Source organism: Oncorhynchus kisutch, linkage group LG22 (genome assembly GCF_002021735.2).
Source record: "Oncorhynchus kisutch isolate 150728-3 linkage group LG22, Okis_V2, whole genome shotgun sequence".
Lineage (NCBI taxonomy): Eukaryota > Metazoa > Chordata > Actinopteri > Salmoniformes > Salmonidae > Oncorhynchus > Oncorhynchus kisutch.
This window is the reverse complement of record NC_034195.2, coordinates 50,357,126-50,372,986: the sequence shown is the minus strand read 5'-3', so window position 1 is coordinate 50,372,986 and position 15,861 is coordinate 50,357,126. Positions and strand designations below refer to the sequence as shown.

The 15,861-nt window shown below is 43.7% G+C and overlaps 1 protein-coding gene across 1 annotated transcript; it reads right to left on the bottom strand.

Annotated features, from left to right (window-relative positions):
- Positions 1–5,004: 5,004 nt before the first annotated feature.
- Positions 5,005–15,727, bottom strand: LOC109867056 (HMG box-containing protein 1-like). Its single transcript, XM_031801373.1, has 11 exons — positions 15,675–15,727; positions 14,142–14,272; positions 13,055–13,241; positions 12,680–12,803; positions 12,047–12,158; positions 9,900–10,015; positions 9,594–9,750; positions 8,817–8,961; positions 8,243–8,530; positions 7,010–7,151; positions 5,005–6,679 (listed from the first exon to the last, which is right to left on the bottom strand). The coding sequence occupies exons 2-11, from the start codon at positions 14,227–14,229 to the stop codon at positions 6,662–6,664; spliced, it is 1,377 nt and encodes a 458-aa protein (XP_031657233.1). The 5' UTR covers positions 14,230–14,272; positions 15,675–15,727; the 3' UTR covers positions 5,005–6,661.
- Positions 15,728–15,861: the final 134 nt, after the last annotated feature.

The window sequence follows — 15,861 nt, the reverse complement described above, 5'->3', positions numbered from 1 at the left end:
CTCTCTCATTCACTGTCTCATTTTCTCTTGTCCTAATTGTTCTGTCAAAGGACCTGATGTATTATAGACGCCAGTTTCACAGCGGGGACTTTTGGCCTGAAGTCTCAGGTCTCTAAGGGTCTTTAGATTTACAATGGCCCTAAGGGGGGGCAAAGTAGCTTTGAAATCAAATATTTAAACCAGTAATTGAATCTTACGTACATTACAAAATGACCTTTCAATATATTTTCTGTTGAACCAATATGTAATATAGAGATGAGGGAAACTGTATGACAAGTGGTGTTTACTTACTTACACTTATGATACTTTTACCCACAAGTCACTTTGGCCTTGCGTTTGTCTCATGTACAGTGGGGCAAAAAAGTATTTAGTCAGCCACCAATTGTGCAAGTTCTCCCACTTAAAAAGATGAGAGAGGCCTGTAATTTTCATCATACTTTTTTGCCCCACTGTATCTCCCCACTGCCACATGTACAAACGCCAGTTTTATCACCATGCTCCTCATGCCCAGTAGTCCTGCTCGGAGCTAGAGCTGCACATTGGAAGGGGGAAAAAAACAAGAATTCTTCAAATAATTATTGAGCTGTGTGGCTGGCTTTATCTGTGGCACAGCAAGGCCTCCTCCTCCTCCTGACACACCACACACACACTCACTGTGGCATGTCGTAAATAAACATGAGTGGAGCTGCCCACTGCCCAGACTGTGGGTAAACAAGTCAGACTGGACTCGGACTGCAGATGAGACTTCAACGCCACATAGTCCATGAAGGGTGTTAGTTCAATACCACACTGACTCTTCCTGAGAAAAATAACTGCGATACAATAATAATGTAAAAAGTGGCAGTAAAGTAATATTCTACACTTACCACTGATTGCATAATCTCCATTCATCAAGGTATTCCTTAAAGAATATAATGTGCAGGTATACGAATCTCAAGTGAAACTGACTGACTGACAGCACAGCACTGTCTTCAGTCCATTTAACTCTAATGTGTTATCCTGAAACCTTTAAAAGCTTTCTCCCCTACAGAGCTCATCTTGTTGAAGTGCCCTGGAAATGTCCCATTCTCAGTCTGGCATTAGATAATGCTGTGTCTGAAACAGCTCTCAGGATGCTGCTGGTCACTTCATTGTTATTTCATGAGGTTTTAAGGACTGTGAATCAGTTTTATCTACTCTCTAACTACGGAAAACCAGGGCTTTTGGAGCTCTAATGGACAGTAAAAGGCACATACCCTATAACCAGTCTGGAGCACTGTCATTCTAACCCAATTCTTAACAAGAATGAAATGGTGATGTCTGTAAGAGGGGAGACCTGCTAACCAAAGTCAAGACCAGTGGTGGTCGGTGTCGTTCAAGATGAGGGAGGACGATTTTGTTTTTTGTATGAGCATGGCCTTATTTCTATTACAGCATATTGGATGACTGTCGTCTCGTCGTTGTTGGTAATCAAGCCTACCACTGTAGTGTCGTCTGCAAACTTGATGATTGAGTTGGAGCCGTGCATGGCCACACAGTCATGGGTGAACAGGGAGTACAGGCCCCTTGTGGGCCCCAGTGTTGAGGATCAGCGGGGTGGAGATGTTGTTTCCTACCCTCACAACCTGGGGGCGGCCTGTCAGAAAGTCCTGGACCCAGTTGCACAGGGCGGGGTCGAGACCCAGGGTCTCGAGCTTAATGACGAGTTTGGAGGGTACTATAGTGTTGAATGCTGAGCTGTAATCGATGAACAGCATTCTTACATCCTCTTGTCCAGATGGGTTAGGGCAGTGTGGACAGTTTGATTTCACAGAAGTGTGATTGACTTGGAGTTACATTGTGTTGTTTAAGTGTTCCCTTTATTTTTTTGAGCAGTGTATATCCCTGGCATATTACATAATTTATGCAACAGCATACAATACATTTTTGGACTAAACTTGTTGTGCTCACTTGAACAGGAAGGTGATGCGACGGTCCTTCCTGTAGGATCTAGAAAGAGGCCCGAGTTCCAGACTTGGAATTCCGAGTTGGATGACTGTTAGAAATTATGTTCCATATTTTCCCAGTAGTCTTGAATTCACTGAAGTCTGAGATTTCCCAGTTCCGAGTTTCCTGTTGTTTTGAACGCGGCTGAACACACAGAGCACGACGAGATAAGGACATCCTGGCTGGCCAAACCCTCCCCTAACCTGGACGCTGGGCCAAATGTGCGTGGTCCAATGGGCCTCCCGGTCACAGCTGGCTGTGACACAGCCTGGGATCGAACCTGAGGCTTAAGTCGAGGATCTGCACTCATTGTTGAATTTGGGATTTTCAACTTGTTGTGTAATGTTTATGTCCAATGGCCGATGAGTACTGATACATTTGATCTATAATTTCTCTTCATATGACAAGGTTTGAAAAGGATTTGCCAGTAGATTGTTGACTTGAATAATGATGACTGCTTGTCTAGCTTGCTAGCTAAGATTTTGACAATCAATCCAATCAAACCTACTGTAGATGATTTGACGTTATTTTTTCTCTGGCCAATGACCTCGAGCGTTTTTGGATGGGCACTCCTAATGTAAGTCTATGGCAGCACCCAATCACGGCACAACTAGAGAACATAACCAACCGCTACCCTACGTATTTTCCACTGGCTTGCCCCTCCACCACAGAAAGCACTGAGCTAGGCTGAAACACCTGCATTTTGGACCTGCCTTACTCATGAAAGCAAAACAGAAACCGTGTTTGTATGCAGATTTATTAACTCAATTAGTATATATTTGTTTACGTTGTTTGCAAACTGATATGTGACACGTATTAATGCCAAAATGACATGCCAAACAGGCACACCCCAAAACAATTGTCATTCTCATATCTGATTTTCGAATTTAGCATCTGGTTCTATACTGTTATCTATCCACCAGTGATCTTGGTCATCAGACTGGGTCATTAGTGTGTGTCATTACCGTGTTCGTCATCAGAGTCATTACTGTGTTCGTCAGAGTCACATCCATCCATCCTCTCCTTATCAAACTCATTATATGATCATGTTATTTACTGCTCATTTGGAAATGGCAGGATGTGGTCTGAGTTATAAGTTGTTGTGGTGGTGAAGATGATGGTAGTGGTGATGATGATGGTGGTGGTGAAGATGATGGTGGAGATGATGATGGTGGTGGTGAAGATGGTGGTGGAGATGATGGTGTTGGTTATGATGATGGTGGTGGTTGTGGTGGTGGTGGAGATGAATGGTGGTGGTGGTGGAGATGATGGTGGTGGTGGTGGAGATGAATGATGGTGGTGGAGATGATGGTGGTGGTGGAGATGAATGATAGTGGTGGAGATGATGGTGATTTTTGTGATGGAGATGATAGTGGTGATGATGATGGTGGTAATGATGATGATGGTGGTAATAATGATGATGATGATGATGGTGGTAATGATGATGATGGTGGTAATGATGATGATGATGGTGGTAATGATGATGATGATGGCGATGATGATGATGATGGTAATAATGATGATGATGGTAATGATGTGATGGTGGTAATGATGATGATGGTGGTAATGATGATGATGATGGTGGTGGTAATGATGATGATGGTGGTAATGATGATGATGATGGTGGTAATGATGATGATGATGGTGGTAATGATGATGATGATGATGGTGGTAATGATGATGATGGTGGCGGTGGCGGTGGCACTAAAAAAAGAGCCAGTTCATTCATGAAAGAAAAGTGATGTGTGACCACCCCCTGGCAGCGAGGATGAAAATTACAGTACTTGTGTATTAACCGGCCATTACATTACTAGTCACTTGAATTAGTCAAGTCATCTACCTATGTGTTGAGTAAAGGACATTCATTCAGTATGATCTGGTCGAAGAATCCAGAGCTGTGGCATCCAGTGTACAGTAACACCACATGTGCCCTATAGAAGCATCGTAAGGGTTATGGTGAATGGACAGTGAGCAATATGCTTAAACATTTTTTTTTTTAATTTACACGTCTGTTTAAAAACACAATTCAATTCAATTGGGGTTAGCTTAGTTTCTCCTCTGTAGTTCTTCTGTGTGGAGCTGTTTCAGTTAAGAAGGCGCTACACATATCTGTCTATTGTTGATCATGTCTCTGTTCTGTTCTTTCACTACTTTCTCCTTGTATTTCTTGTTTCGTCTTTAACACAGAATAATTATTTCCAGTGTGTAATTCACTGTGGACCTGAGTATAAGGGACCTAAACATACCTTTAGTTCACATTTTTGTCATTTAGCAGATGCTCTTAGTCAGAGAAATTCGAGTTAAGTGCCTTGTTCCAGGGCACATCCACAGATTTTTCAACTAGTCAGCTCGGGGATTCAAACCAGCGACCTTGTGGTTAATGGCCAAGTCTCTTAGCCGCTGGGCCACCTGCCGCCCCATTCTGTTTAGCTGCCTCATTCTGAGGTGGTCAACCCGTTTCTAAGGTAAACACATCGCACTAGGGGATACCTAAAGGATACCTCCTAAAGCCTACCTCCTAAACTCTACATCCTACAATATCTCCTAAAGCCTACCTCCTAAACTCTACATCCTACGATACCTCCTAAAGCCTACCTCCTAAACTCTACATCCTACGATATCTCCTAAAGCCTACCTCCTAAACTCGACATCCTACGATACCTCCTAAAGCCTACTTCCTAAAGGATACTTCCTAAAGGATACCTCCTAAAGCCTACCTCCTAGGATACCTCCTAAAGCCTACCTCCTAGGATACCTCCTAGGATACCTCCTAAAGCCTACCTCCCAGGATACCTCCTAAAGCCCTCCTCCCAGGATACCTCCTAAAGCCTACCTCCTAGGATACCTCCTAGGATACCTCCTAAAGCCTACCTCCCAGGATACCTCCTAAAGCCTACCTCCCAGGATCCCTCCTAAAGCCTACCTCCCAGGATACCTCCTAAAGCCTACCTCCCAGGATACCTTCTAAAGGGTACCTCCTAAAGCCTACCTCCTAAAGGCTAAAGACACATGCACAAACCAAAAGGTAAAAAAGGTGAATAAGATTGCAAGTTTAAACTTTTATTAATGATATAATAATACAATGATATTTTGTGCAACAGTTTGGTGGGGCGTGGACCTGTACATTATCAACAACAAAACTGTATAAACTCAATGCCATGGCAACCTGCAAGCAGAACATCACATGACTTGTACTAGCCTGGGTCCCAGTCTGTTTGTACTCTATTGCCAACTCACTCATTGTCATGTCAGAGAGCACAAACCGACTGGCACTCAGGCTAGACATGTATAGTTTGGCCATGGTTGTGTCAAAGTGAAAACCGATAGATGTCATCTAGATATACCTACCGTGTCATTAAATCCATATACACATAGCTTCCACTAGCATACATTTAATGGCTTGTACTGTATAAGACTACATATGTATATAAAGTGCAAAAAGAAATGAAAACACTTCCAGTGAACGCTTGGCCCTGAAGTGCTGTTCGGATGAGTGTGCAAAACCTCCATGTGCCCAAATGTAAGCCAGGCCAGGTGGCTTGGCAAACAAATGGCTGATTCCTACTACAGGGCCGAGCCGATCCGTACTGAGACGGCCTGGTTACACATCCTCTACTGAACCATGCTAGAAAAGGACAATGTGAAAATTAAAATATCCAAGCCAGAACGGTTCGGGTCAGCCCTACAGCGTGAATCAGACAACAGGGTATCTGTGGTTATGTTCAATAGGACACAGAATGCAAAAAAAAAAGAAGTTTCAAAACAGAAAATGAAAATGTCCCTCTCCGTGTTTCAGGGTAAATCAGGCCACAGATGGGCAATATGCATTACAAACTTTATATTGCCCTTCAAGCTCACAGATAATATGATACAACGTATGAAAGGCTTTGTCAATCTGTATATGGAGCTATAATCAATATGAACAACAAGCTGAGAAGAGAAGAAAATGCTTTTTTTTAAATTCCCTTTCTTTCTTTCTTTTTACAATAAAAAATATACATTTTGTATCACTGCTACTTGTTCCTTCACCGAGCTTAGCACCACTGGGTCTCAAGTAGGGTACAGTAATTCTAGTAACTCGCAAAATTCCCAGGTTTTCCAGAAATCCTGGTTGGAGTATGTGGGATTTCATTGCATATTCCGGAAATCTTCCAACCGGGAATCCTGGAAATACAGGGGATTTTTTTTACCAGAATTTTGCAACCCCTATCTCAAGGTTTTCAAGCATACGGAATTACCTGAACAAATAGAAAACCAAGCCTTAGTTATAAAAGAATAATAAGGCATATCTGTATGTTATTTAAAATATATAACAAAATATAAGCACTGTTAGTTACACTAGATTAGATGCTTTTTTAATAAATTGTTCATAGTTGTTGTTTTGTCTTAAAATGTTTTGTTTTGTCTTAAAATGTGTGTAGTCTTGTCTATATGGTTATAAAAGCAAGAGTATTCCGCATCACAGTTAAGTCTCATTGATTTGAAGTAAGCAGAAAGAAAAATAGTAGCTAGCCTGGTTCCAGATCTGTTTTGTGCCTTCTTTAATAGGCCAATGAACATAGGAAGCTGGATATACAGCAACAACAAAAAACTGATCTGGGAGCAGGCTAGAGAGATAGTGGGTTTGCCAGATTGGTCGGTCAGTTCACCTCTGACCTCTCCACGCCAAACACATGTCTGGAGAATCATAGGTCATCTAGGGCTGCTGGGACCCCTGAGAAGAGAAGGAGAGAGAGGTGAAGGTTAAACAGTGAAGACCTTACAAAAGTTGTCACTATTTGCCAGTAGTTGGATTTTTTTGGCACAGCTGTCTCACCAACTACTCCTAGATGAGTTTGTACATGGCATCACATTGAGCTACAGAAAAACAAGTGTATAGTATTTCAAAAATACTAATCTCATCAAGTATTGTATCCAGAGAGGATTTGGGCATTTACAAAAATCAAGATGGATAAAAAATGTACTGTATATACATATATATATATATATATATATATACAGAGATATCGCTATAACAGTGTCATGCATAAAAGTCCTTCCTTACGGAGTTGGTTCTCTTGCGTTTCCAGCAGTCAGGGTTGAGTCTCTTCTGCTCGTCAGCCAGAGCCTTGGCCTCCACGGTGTACATCCTCCTCTCCTCGTTCTTCATCTTCTTCCACTTCTCACCCAGGATCACGCTGATGGCTCTGTACAGGGGATACAAGGACATACTTTTCAGCAATGGCATTTATTCCATCATTCATAATTCATGTGTGTGTGTGTGTGTGTGTGTGTGTGTGTGTGTGTGTGTGTGTGTGTGTGTGTGTGTGTGTGTGTGTGTGTGTGTGTGTGTGTGTGTGTGTGTGTGTGTGTGTGTGGGTGTGTGTGTGTAACTATCAATACTGAAAACGGACAGTTTGTGTATTCTATAAGAGACAACACACTCTTTAGGTCTAACATGTAAGAACAATCGTGAGGCAGACAAGCCTTTAGTTACCGGTGATGTCATCCTTGCTGTCCCCAGTCCACCTGGCCATGCTGCTGTTCCAGTTTCAACTGACCTGAGCCCTAGGACCATGCCCCAGGACTACCTGACATGATGACTCCTTGCTGTCCCCAGTCCACCTGGCCATGCTGCTGCTCCAGTTTCAACTTCCACCTGACTGTGCTGCTGCTCCAGTTTCAACTGTTCTGCCTTATTATTATTCGACCATGCTGGTCATTTATGAACATTTGAACATCTTGGCCATGTTCTGTTATAATCTCCACCCGGCACAGCCAGAAGAGGACTGGCCACCCCACATAGTCTGGTTCCTCTCTAGGTTTCTTCCTAGGTATTGGCCTTTCTAGGGAGTTTTTCCTAGCCACTGTGCTTCTACACCTGCATTGCTTGCTGTTTGGGGTTTTAGGCTGGGTTTCTGTACAGCACTTTGAGATATCAGCTGATGTACGAAGGGCTATATAAATACATTTGATTTGATTTGATCCTGCATGTGGCTGCCGTGGTCTACTCAAGAGACATTCCTAACATAGAACTCCTTCCATTTTGTAAACAGCGTATCAGAACAGTACAGACAGTACTACTGACACACACACACACGCTTCCCTGATCCTAGTTCCAGTCCCATAATAGTGCCTGACGTCATATGGGAAGGTTTTATGGAGGGGACCAGAATAATAGAGACATTTAATGGCAGGAGACATTCTAAACCTATCTAGAATTTTGTTCAGGGCAGAAAGTCATTTTCTGCACACAAGCACGCACACACATGCACACAGGTTTGGTCCTCCTACTCACCTGTTATCCTTCCCAGGGTACATCTGTGTGTACTCCATCCTGTACTTCTTAGCGAAGAGCATGAAGGCGTTCATTGGCCGTTTGCATTTGGTGGGTGTGGCCCCGCCGGGGACTGTCCCTGAGGTATTGCTCCTGTTTGATTTGCTGGCAGAGGAGGAGTGGGAGGAGCCGGAGAGTTTCTCTGGGTCGGGGGAGACAGCGCCACTACTGGACTGGGAGGTCCTACGCTGTCTGGCCATGCTGCTCAGAACATACACAGCTGACGAGTCCAGAGGAGTGAAATCATAACTGGGGAGGGAGGGAGGGAGGGAGGGAGGGAGGGAGGGAGGGAGGGAGGGAGGGAGGGAGGGAGGGAGGGAGGGAGGGAGGGAGGGAGGGAGGGAGGGAGGGAGGGAGGGAGGGAGGGAGGGAGGGAGGGAGGGAGGGAGGGAGGGAGGGAGGGAGGGAAGATGAATACATTTGAAATCATTACACCATACATCTTATCTACAGAGTCAGACTGTGGCTTGACATTTTCTAAATAAACTAAAAGCACTTGGGAGCAGATGTTCAACAGTGATATATTATTATGTACCTCCTGAAGGTGTCCAAGACATCAGAGTCATCACAGTTGATGGTGTCCCTGTGTCCCGGGGGAAGACACAGGTCCCCAACCTGAATCTCATAGCAGGGGATACCATGCTGCACCACCGTCAGGCTAGGGTAGAATGAGGACCAACCTGGGACAGGAAGAGGTATGAAGATGTTAACATACATAGAAATACATAGACCAAGATGTGAACCTGTCCAAGATGTGAACCTGTCCAAGACGTGAATCTGTCCAAGATGTGAACCTGTCCAAGACGTGAACCTGTCCAAGATGTGAACCTGTCCAAGATGTGAACCTGTCCAAGATGTGAACCTGTCCAAGATGTGAACCTGTCCAAGACGTGAACCTGTCCAAGACGTGAACCTGTCCAAGATGTGAACCTGTCCAAGACGTGAACCTGTCCAAGACGTGAACCTGTCCAAGATGTGAACCTGTCCAAGACGTGAACCTGTCCAAGACGTGAACCTGTCCAAGACGTGAACCTGTCCAAGACGTGAATCTGTCCAAGACGTGAACCTGTCCAAGACGTGAATCTGGGCTGTTCTATAAGGCACGTCATGCAGTTTCAAAGATTATTCGACCAATAGGCCTATCCGCTTCCATGGAAAATCAGGCAAGAACTGAACATTTCCTTAATCAATCTCTTATGACAGAACTTTCGGACTTCAGACCAATAGTGTCCGTATGCAGTTCCACCACGTTCCCTTAAAAAAAACATGCAGTTATTTGTTTACACTGGAAAGACATTTTGTTTTTGTTTACCTTTGTTTTTCACAAAGAAGGGGTGATCAAATCTGCACTCTGCCGTTAACAGGCCTTCTTCTGGCGAGCCGGGGTCAAAGGTGAGTTTGAGGACGGCCTGACCGTAGGACACATTGTCCTCATGGGCCACTAACTTCAGACCTTCAGAACCATAGCTCTGTAAACCAATCAACAAACCGGAGAGAAAGTTGTCACAGAGGAAACCCAGTCAATCATATCGGATCTGACGATTAGCAGGGTGTGTTCATAACGCATCAAACAGAGTGAAAAACAAAACTGTGAGGGATTAGCTGGACGTTCAGCTACCTTGAGGGAGGTGAACGGCGTCCTTCTCTCATCATCTGACTCGTCATCAGAGTCCCCCAGGTCTTCAGCCTCCTGCCACTCCTTGTTAAGGCCCCTGTGGAACCGAAGGCGGGTGCCTGGATAGGAAGATAAGAATCAGTAAAACATTCCGAGACAGAGAGAGACAGAGAAAGACAGAGAGAGACAGAGAGAGACCGAGAGAGACAGAGAGAGATAGAGAGACAGAGAGAGACAGAGAGATACAGAAAGAGAGACAGAGAGAGACAGAGAGAGAGATACAGAAAGACAGAGAGAGAGATACAGAAAGACAGAGAGAGACAGAGAAAGACAGAGAGAGACAGAGCGACCGAGCGAGAAAGAGACAAGAGGCTTTATTCTTTAGGAACTTTTGTGAGTGTGATGTTTACTGTTAATTTTGATTGTTTATTTCACTTCTGTTTACTATCTACTTCACGCTGTCACGGCACTGGCCCTTTCAGTGAATCGGCTAGCAGAGATGTGAACAACCCCCCCCCCCCCCCCCCGTTCAGAGGGGAGGGGGGTGGGGGGGGGGGGGGGTGGGGGGGGGGCAGTTTTATGACTTCACAACCACGTCATCATTTCCTTACAGACTCTTGTCTCCCTGACCATGCAGTACGGGAGAGAGAGGGTCACAGTAGAACAAAGGAAAACTCCCGGCCAAATACTCCTACCTCCCCAAATTAGAGGATTAAACATCGTTCCTCATTTAGAGAATGTGGAAACGGTCAGTGGAGAAGCCAGCTACGACCCGGTCTGTTTTGTTTCATATTTGTGACCTCAAGGAAAGACAATACAGCCACATTACACTAACTCTTGTTTATACAGGTTCCTCAGTTATGAGACGTGCATCTGAATGTTGGATAAAATGTTTGACAAAGTTTAAGAATACTTTTGAAAAGATATCATGTGATTCAGTCTTCTAAAATGAAAAGTGTTTTGCTTTATGGTAATGTGTGCCCAGTCAGTGGCCCCACCCAAGTGAATAGACTTTTATTTTACCTTTATTTAACTAGGCAAGTCAGTTAAGAACAAATTCTTATTTTCAATGACGGCCTAGGAACAGTGGGTTTAACTGCCTGTTCAGGGACAGAACGACAGATTTGTACCTTGTCAGCTCGGGGATTCGAACTTGCAACCTTAGAAATGAAAGAGTATCAACCTCATTTCATTGTGGCATAGTTTTCAAAAATCTATCAGAAATATTTTACAAACCCTTTTCCAACTCTAGAATTAAAGCCCCCGTGACGAAGAGTCACCTCAGTTCCAAATACCATGAGGGCTAGTCCGTTCTAATTTCAACTCCACAGGCCAGAAAGCCGGAGAGCTTGGGCCATACGTGAAATGGTGTGAACTCTGAACTACTGATCACTCTTGAAGAAGTGAGTCGTAGATTACAGCCTAACAGACTGTAGCTGGAAAGGCAGCAAATCAAGTAAGAACATTGACCGACGCAGAAAACCACAACATCTCACTCCACGACAACCCGGAAGAATCCACAAAGGACAATGGCGACCTCAACTGGGCAAACCAGAGCCTCACACCACCAGCTCAACTATTGAAGCCAGCTTCACGTAAATACAATGCATTACCTTTCTCAGAATGAACGATCGTTAGAGGCATATTTATTTATGTGAGAATAGCTTCCCATGTCCGACAGAGTTTACATTGCAAACTTGCTTTGGCAATGTAAACATGTTTCCTATGCCAATAAAGCCCCTTGAATTGAATTGAGCGCGAGAGAGGGGAGCGAGGGGGGAGACCAAAAGACAGAGACAGACAGCTGGACCTACAGGAAGTGAGAGATACACACTGAGACAGAGACTTTTGATGCTCTTTATTGAGCCATCCTCACTTACAACACAGAGAAGAAGTACAAACGGACTTCTACTATACTGACCTGATTAGGTTAGCAACTAACACTTAGGAAACAGGATCATTTAGACAGAGTAAACACAGGCTTAACAGGATCTGTGTCCATTTTCTGTTGCCTGATCCAGTCCTGACTACACAGGCAATTTGTTATCAATGTTATCTAGGTTTTTTCCACAAGGTAAAAGTACTCAAGGCCATAATTATAGGAAAAGGTCATCATTTCTGTGTGTACAAGTGTGCCTGTGTGTCCATACCTTTCAGGAAGCAGTGCCAGGCTGTAGAGGGCCAGGAGTGTGACCAGCCCATGTCCTCATCATCAGAGAAGGAGGCCATAGAGAAAACACCAGACTCTGACTCACTGCTGGCCTGAATGGGCAGCGTTCAAGCAGAGAGGAACGTGTTAATAATGTTATCAACAGCAGTGTTGTGGCAATGTTATAAAACAGTTGAATTGTACATGTTATCAACAGCAGTGTTGTGGCAATGTTATAAAACAGTTGAATTGTACATGTTATCAACAGCAGTGTTGTGGCAATGTTATAAAACAGTTGAATTGTACTTATTGAATTGAACAACCCCATGCAGAGTTAGGCTACATTTCCTTTAGATTCAGTCAGTTCATGAAGTCAACTGAAAAATCCTCAATGAAGTTCAAGTACATTGAAGAAAAAAAAATGGAACTGGGAGGTCAGTTTGCTTCCTGAACTTAACTAGCCTTGTGAAACCAGATTGACCGCTGTGCTGAACTGAAATGGAATTCACCACAACCATGATGCTCATCCATAACCTCATAGTAGCCAATCACTAGGCTTACAGGGGCAGAGGGTGACAGTAAATCCACAGTAAACCCTATGACCTACAGGAAGTGAAAGGTTAAAAGGTCATACCCTGACACGTCTGCTGCGTTCCCTGAGGTGACCTCTAGAGGGGCTGGGTGCACTGCTGGCCAGGGGGGGGCGGGCGTAGGAATGTAAACTACGATTGGTGGAAAAGATGTGCACAGGAGATGACCTGAGGAGAGGAATACACATCAATCAGTTCTTCATAATTGTATTTTAATGTGTGTGTGTGTGTGTGTGTTGTGTGTTGTGTGTGATGTGTGGTGTGTGTGTGTGTGTGTGTGTGTGTGTGTGTGTGTGTGTGTGTGTGTGTGTGTGTGTGTGTGTGTGTGTGTGTGTGTGTGTGTGTGTGTGTGTGTGTGTGTGTTGTGTGCCATGAGCACGTCCATGTATGTGCGACGTCAACACCGATACACAACAGACCTCTCGATGGGAGCAGCTTCCTGCAGCAGGGGGCTCTGAGGGCTGGTAGCGATGATAGCCAGCTCAGTCAGCCAGTTAGTATGAGGGGAACCAGCTATACACTCCTGACGGGACACACCAGCCCCCACATGGAACAGGACTGGAGAGGACGGGCTCTCGTCCAACTCCTGCAGCTCTGGCAGGTCATCTGGTGGGTAGGGAGAGACCAGATTGTTGATCAGTTCTACAGTACAGAGAACAACAATACATGTATTGCATATCTCTGTGACAGTGTCCATTCTTCAATGGTAACTAAGACTTTATTATGTAATAAGCTGGTAGGCTATCACATATGTGGCACAGCTGTCTGCATCTCAGTGCCTGAGCTGTCACTACAGACACCCTGGTTCGATTCACATATGTGGCACAGCTGTCTGCATCTCAGTGCCTGAGCTGTCACTACAGACACCCTGGTTCGATTCACATATGTGGCACAGCTGTCTGCATCTCAGTGCCTGAGCTGTCACTACAGACACCCTGGTTCGATTCACATATGTGGCACAGCTGTCTGCATCTCAGTGCCTGAGCTGTCACTACAGACACCCTGGTTCGATTCACATATGTGGCACAGCTGTCTGCATCTCAGTGCCTGAGCTGTCACTACAGACACCCTGGTTCGATTCACATATGTGGCACAGCTGTCTGCATCTCAGTGCCTGAGCTGTCACTACAGACACCCTGGTTCGATTCACATATGTGGCACAGCTGTCTGCATCTCAGTGCCTGAGCTGTCACTACAGACACCCTGGTTCGATTCACATATGTGGCACAGCTGTCTGCATCTCAGTGCCTGAGCTGTCACTACAGACACCCTGGTTCGATTCCAGGCTGTATCACAAACGCCCGTGATTGGGAGTCCCATAGGGCGGCGCACAATTGACCTAGCGTTGTCTAGGTTTGGCCGGAGCAGGCCATCATTGTAAATAAGAATTTGTTCTTAACTGACTTGCCTAGTTAAATAAAGGTTATATTTGAGAGAAAAAAATATGTATATATATTTTTTTTTATAGGCATATTACATGGGTACTATATGAGAACAGATATTTACCATACTCCATGGGAGTGGAGGGACAGTCACGTGAGGAGGGCAGAGCCTTTAGGCGATCAAATGAGTCCTCCATTCTATTAGCATCCATCTTTGGTTCCTCTACTCGTTCAGTCTATACTGGACTGTAAACACTGGAGACACAATGATAAATTACAATACCAGAATCTGACCAAAACAGAGGCATGCATGTAAAATATACAAAATGGGGAAAACATATGCTTATATTATTTGTCTTATTAATTAGGTGACTATTTAAACGCTAGACTTATATAGTGTATATTTGCATTGTATATTTATAGGAGATGAATCAAAGAAAATGATTTGGTTAAATGTTTTATATATTTCAACTGCAACATTCATACGGTCATACATTTTTTTTTAAATCTAATTTGCAGGTAAGATAATTTCAATAATACAAGTCCATTGTCTGTGTGGACTACATAAAGAGCTGTCATGTGACCCATGTGCATGCAGTAAAGGCATGCAGTCCTGGCTCGTTTATAAACTTTGGTAACTTCGCGCATGCGCAACAGAGCTCATTCATTCATAACTGCGTAACAATTGTCAATAACACTGTTACGTTCGTACAAACATTACACAACATATCATTCGTGGGAAGAAAAAAAAAACAGTCGCAATTAATAGTTTAAATAGATTTGTGATGGAATTGAAACGTTAACGATTACGATAACGCCATTTGAATTATGTAACTGCTAGCGTTACATTTGTATCACATAGAAGGTGCTGAAGACAATAACAAAGACGTTTTCTGCTACTCCGTCACCTTAGCTAGAAATGGCTGAATGGTACGTAGCCAATTTGTAACGTTATTGTTTAGACCTAATTTGTATCCTATTTGTAACGTTGAGACTAGATCTAGCATGCGAATGAATGGCCCGATCATAAATATTGCGCAATATATTTATTGACATTTTGATTCCTGGAAAACTAGCTAGATGACACTTTGAAATGTGAAAACAGATCTTTGTCCAATGACTTTCATTGTAAACAGGTGTCTCTCTTGCTGTTTTGAGCATTGTCGGGAGGGGATTTGCCTCCCTGACAGCTAACGGTAGCTAGAAAGGAACAAACTCACTTGTAAACAAAAGAATGTCAACAAGTTCAGACACGACAAAAACGCTGTGATCGAAATTGTCTAATGAATGAAGCGAAAACGATACAAGATGTAAGTTGGAAGTTGTTTTTTTGTTGTTGACCAAAACCTTTTTTCTCCTCCACATTAGTCTCTCTACTTTTGGAAGTGGGCTCTTTTTTGTTTGTTTGTTTTGTTTTTTTGTCACTATCTTGACGAATAGCTAACAAGCTGCTAGCCTAGCATGCTAATGTTACAACCAAAACAACAAACGTCACAATGAAAAAAAATGTGTGTAGAATAAGTTGTCATTCGACATCGAACGGTTGAATGAAAACCGTTAAATTACACAAAACGACACGCACCGAATAAATTACATTACACTGCTTATTTTTCTAGATGAGTTAGTCTTTTGTTTCTGAGAAATCTATTCAACTCACCAAACATGTCGCCATCAAGTAACTCTCTGGCAAATTACTGAAGGGGTGGGAACGAATACTTCCAAACACGGTCGTCTATTGGACGATAATAACGTCAATAAAGCAAATCTCTAATCGTGATTGGTGAGTTCTTGAGGGTACTGTAAATGGGCATGGTTAGGTTTGTTGATCAAACGCCCATTGGCTG

Bases quoted from the DNA above. Each gene is read 5' to 3' on its own strand.
- LOC109867056 (XM_031801373.1), bottom strand. From the start codon at position 14,229: ATGGATGCTAATAGAATGGAGGACTCATTTGATCGCCTAAAGGCTCTG. The intron at 8,531-8,816 runs GTACATAATAAT...CTCCCTCCCCAG, and splicing joins GTCTTGGACACCTTCAGGAG to TTATGATTTCACTCCTCTGG. The intron at 7,152-8,242 runs GTGAGTAGGAGG...TCCCCTGTACAG, and splicing joins TACCCTGGGAAGGATAACAG to AGCCATCAGCGTGATCCTGG.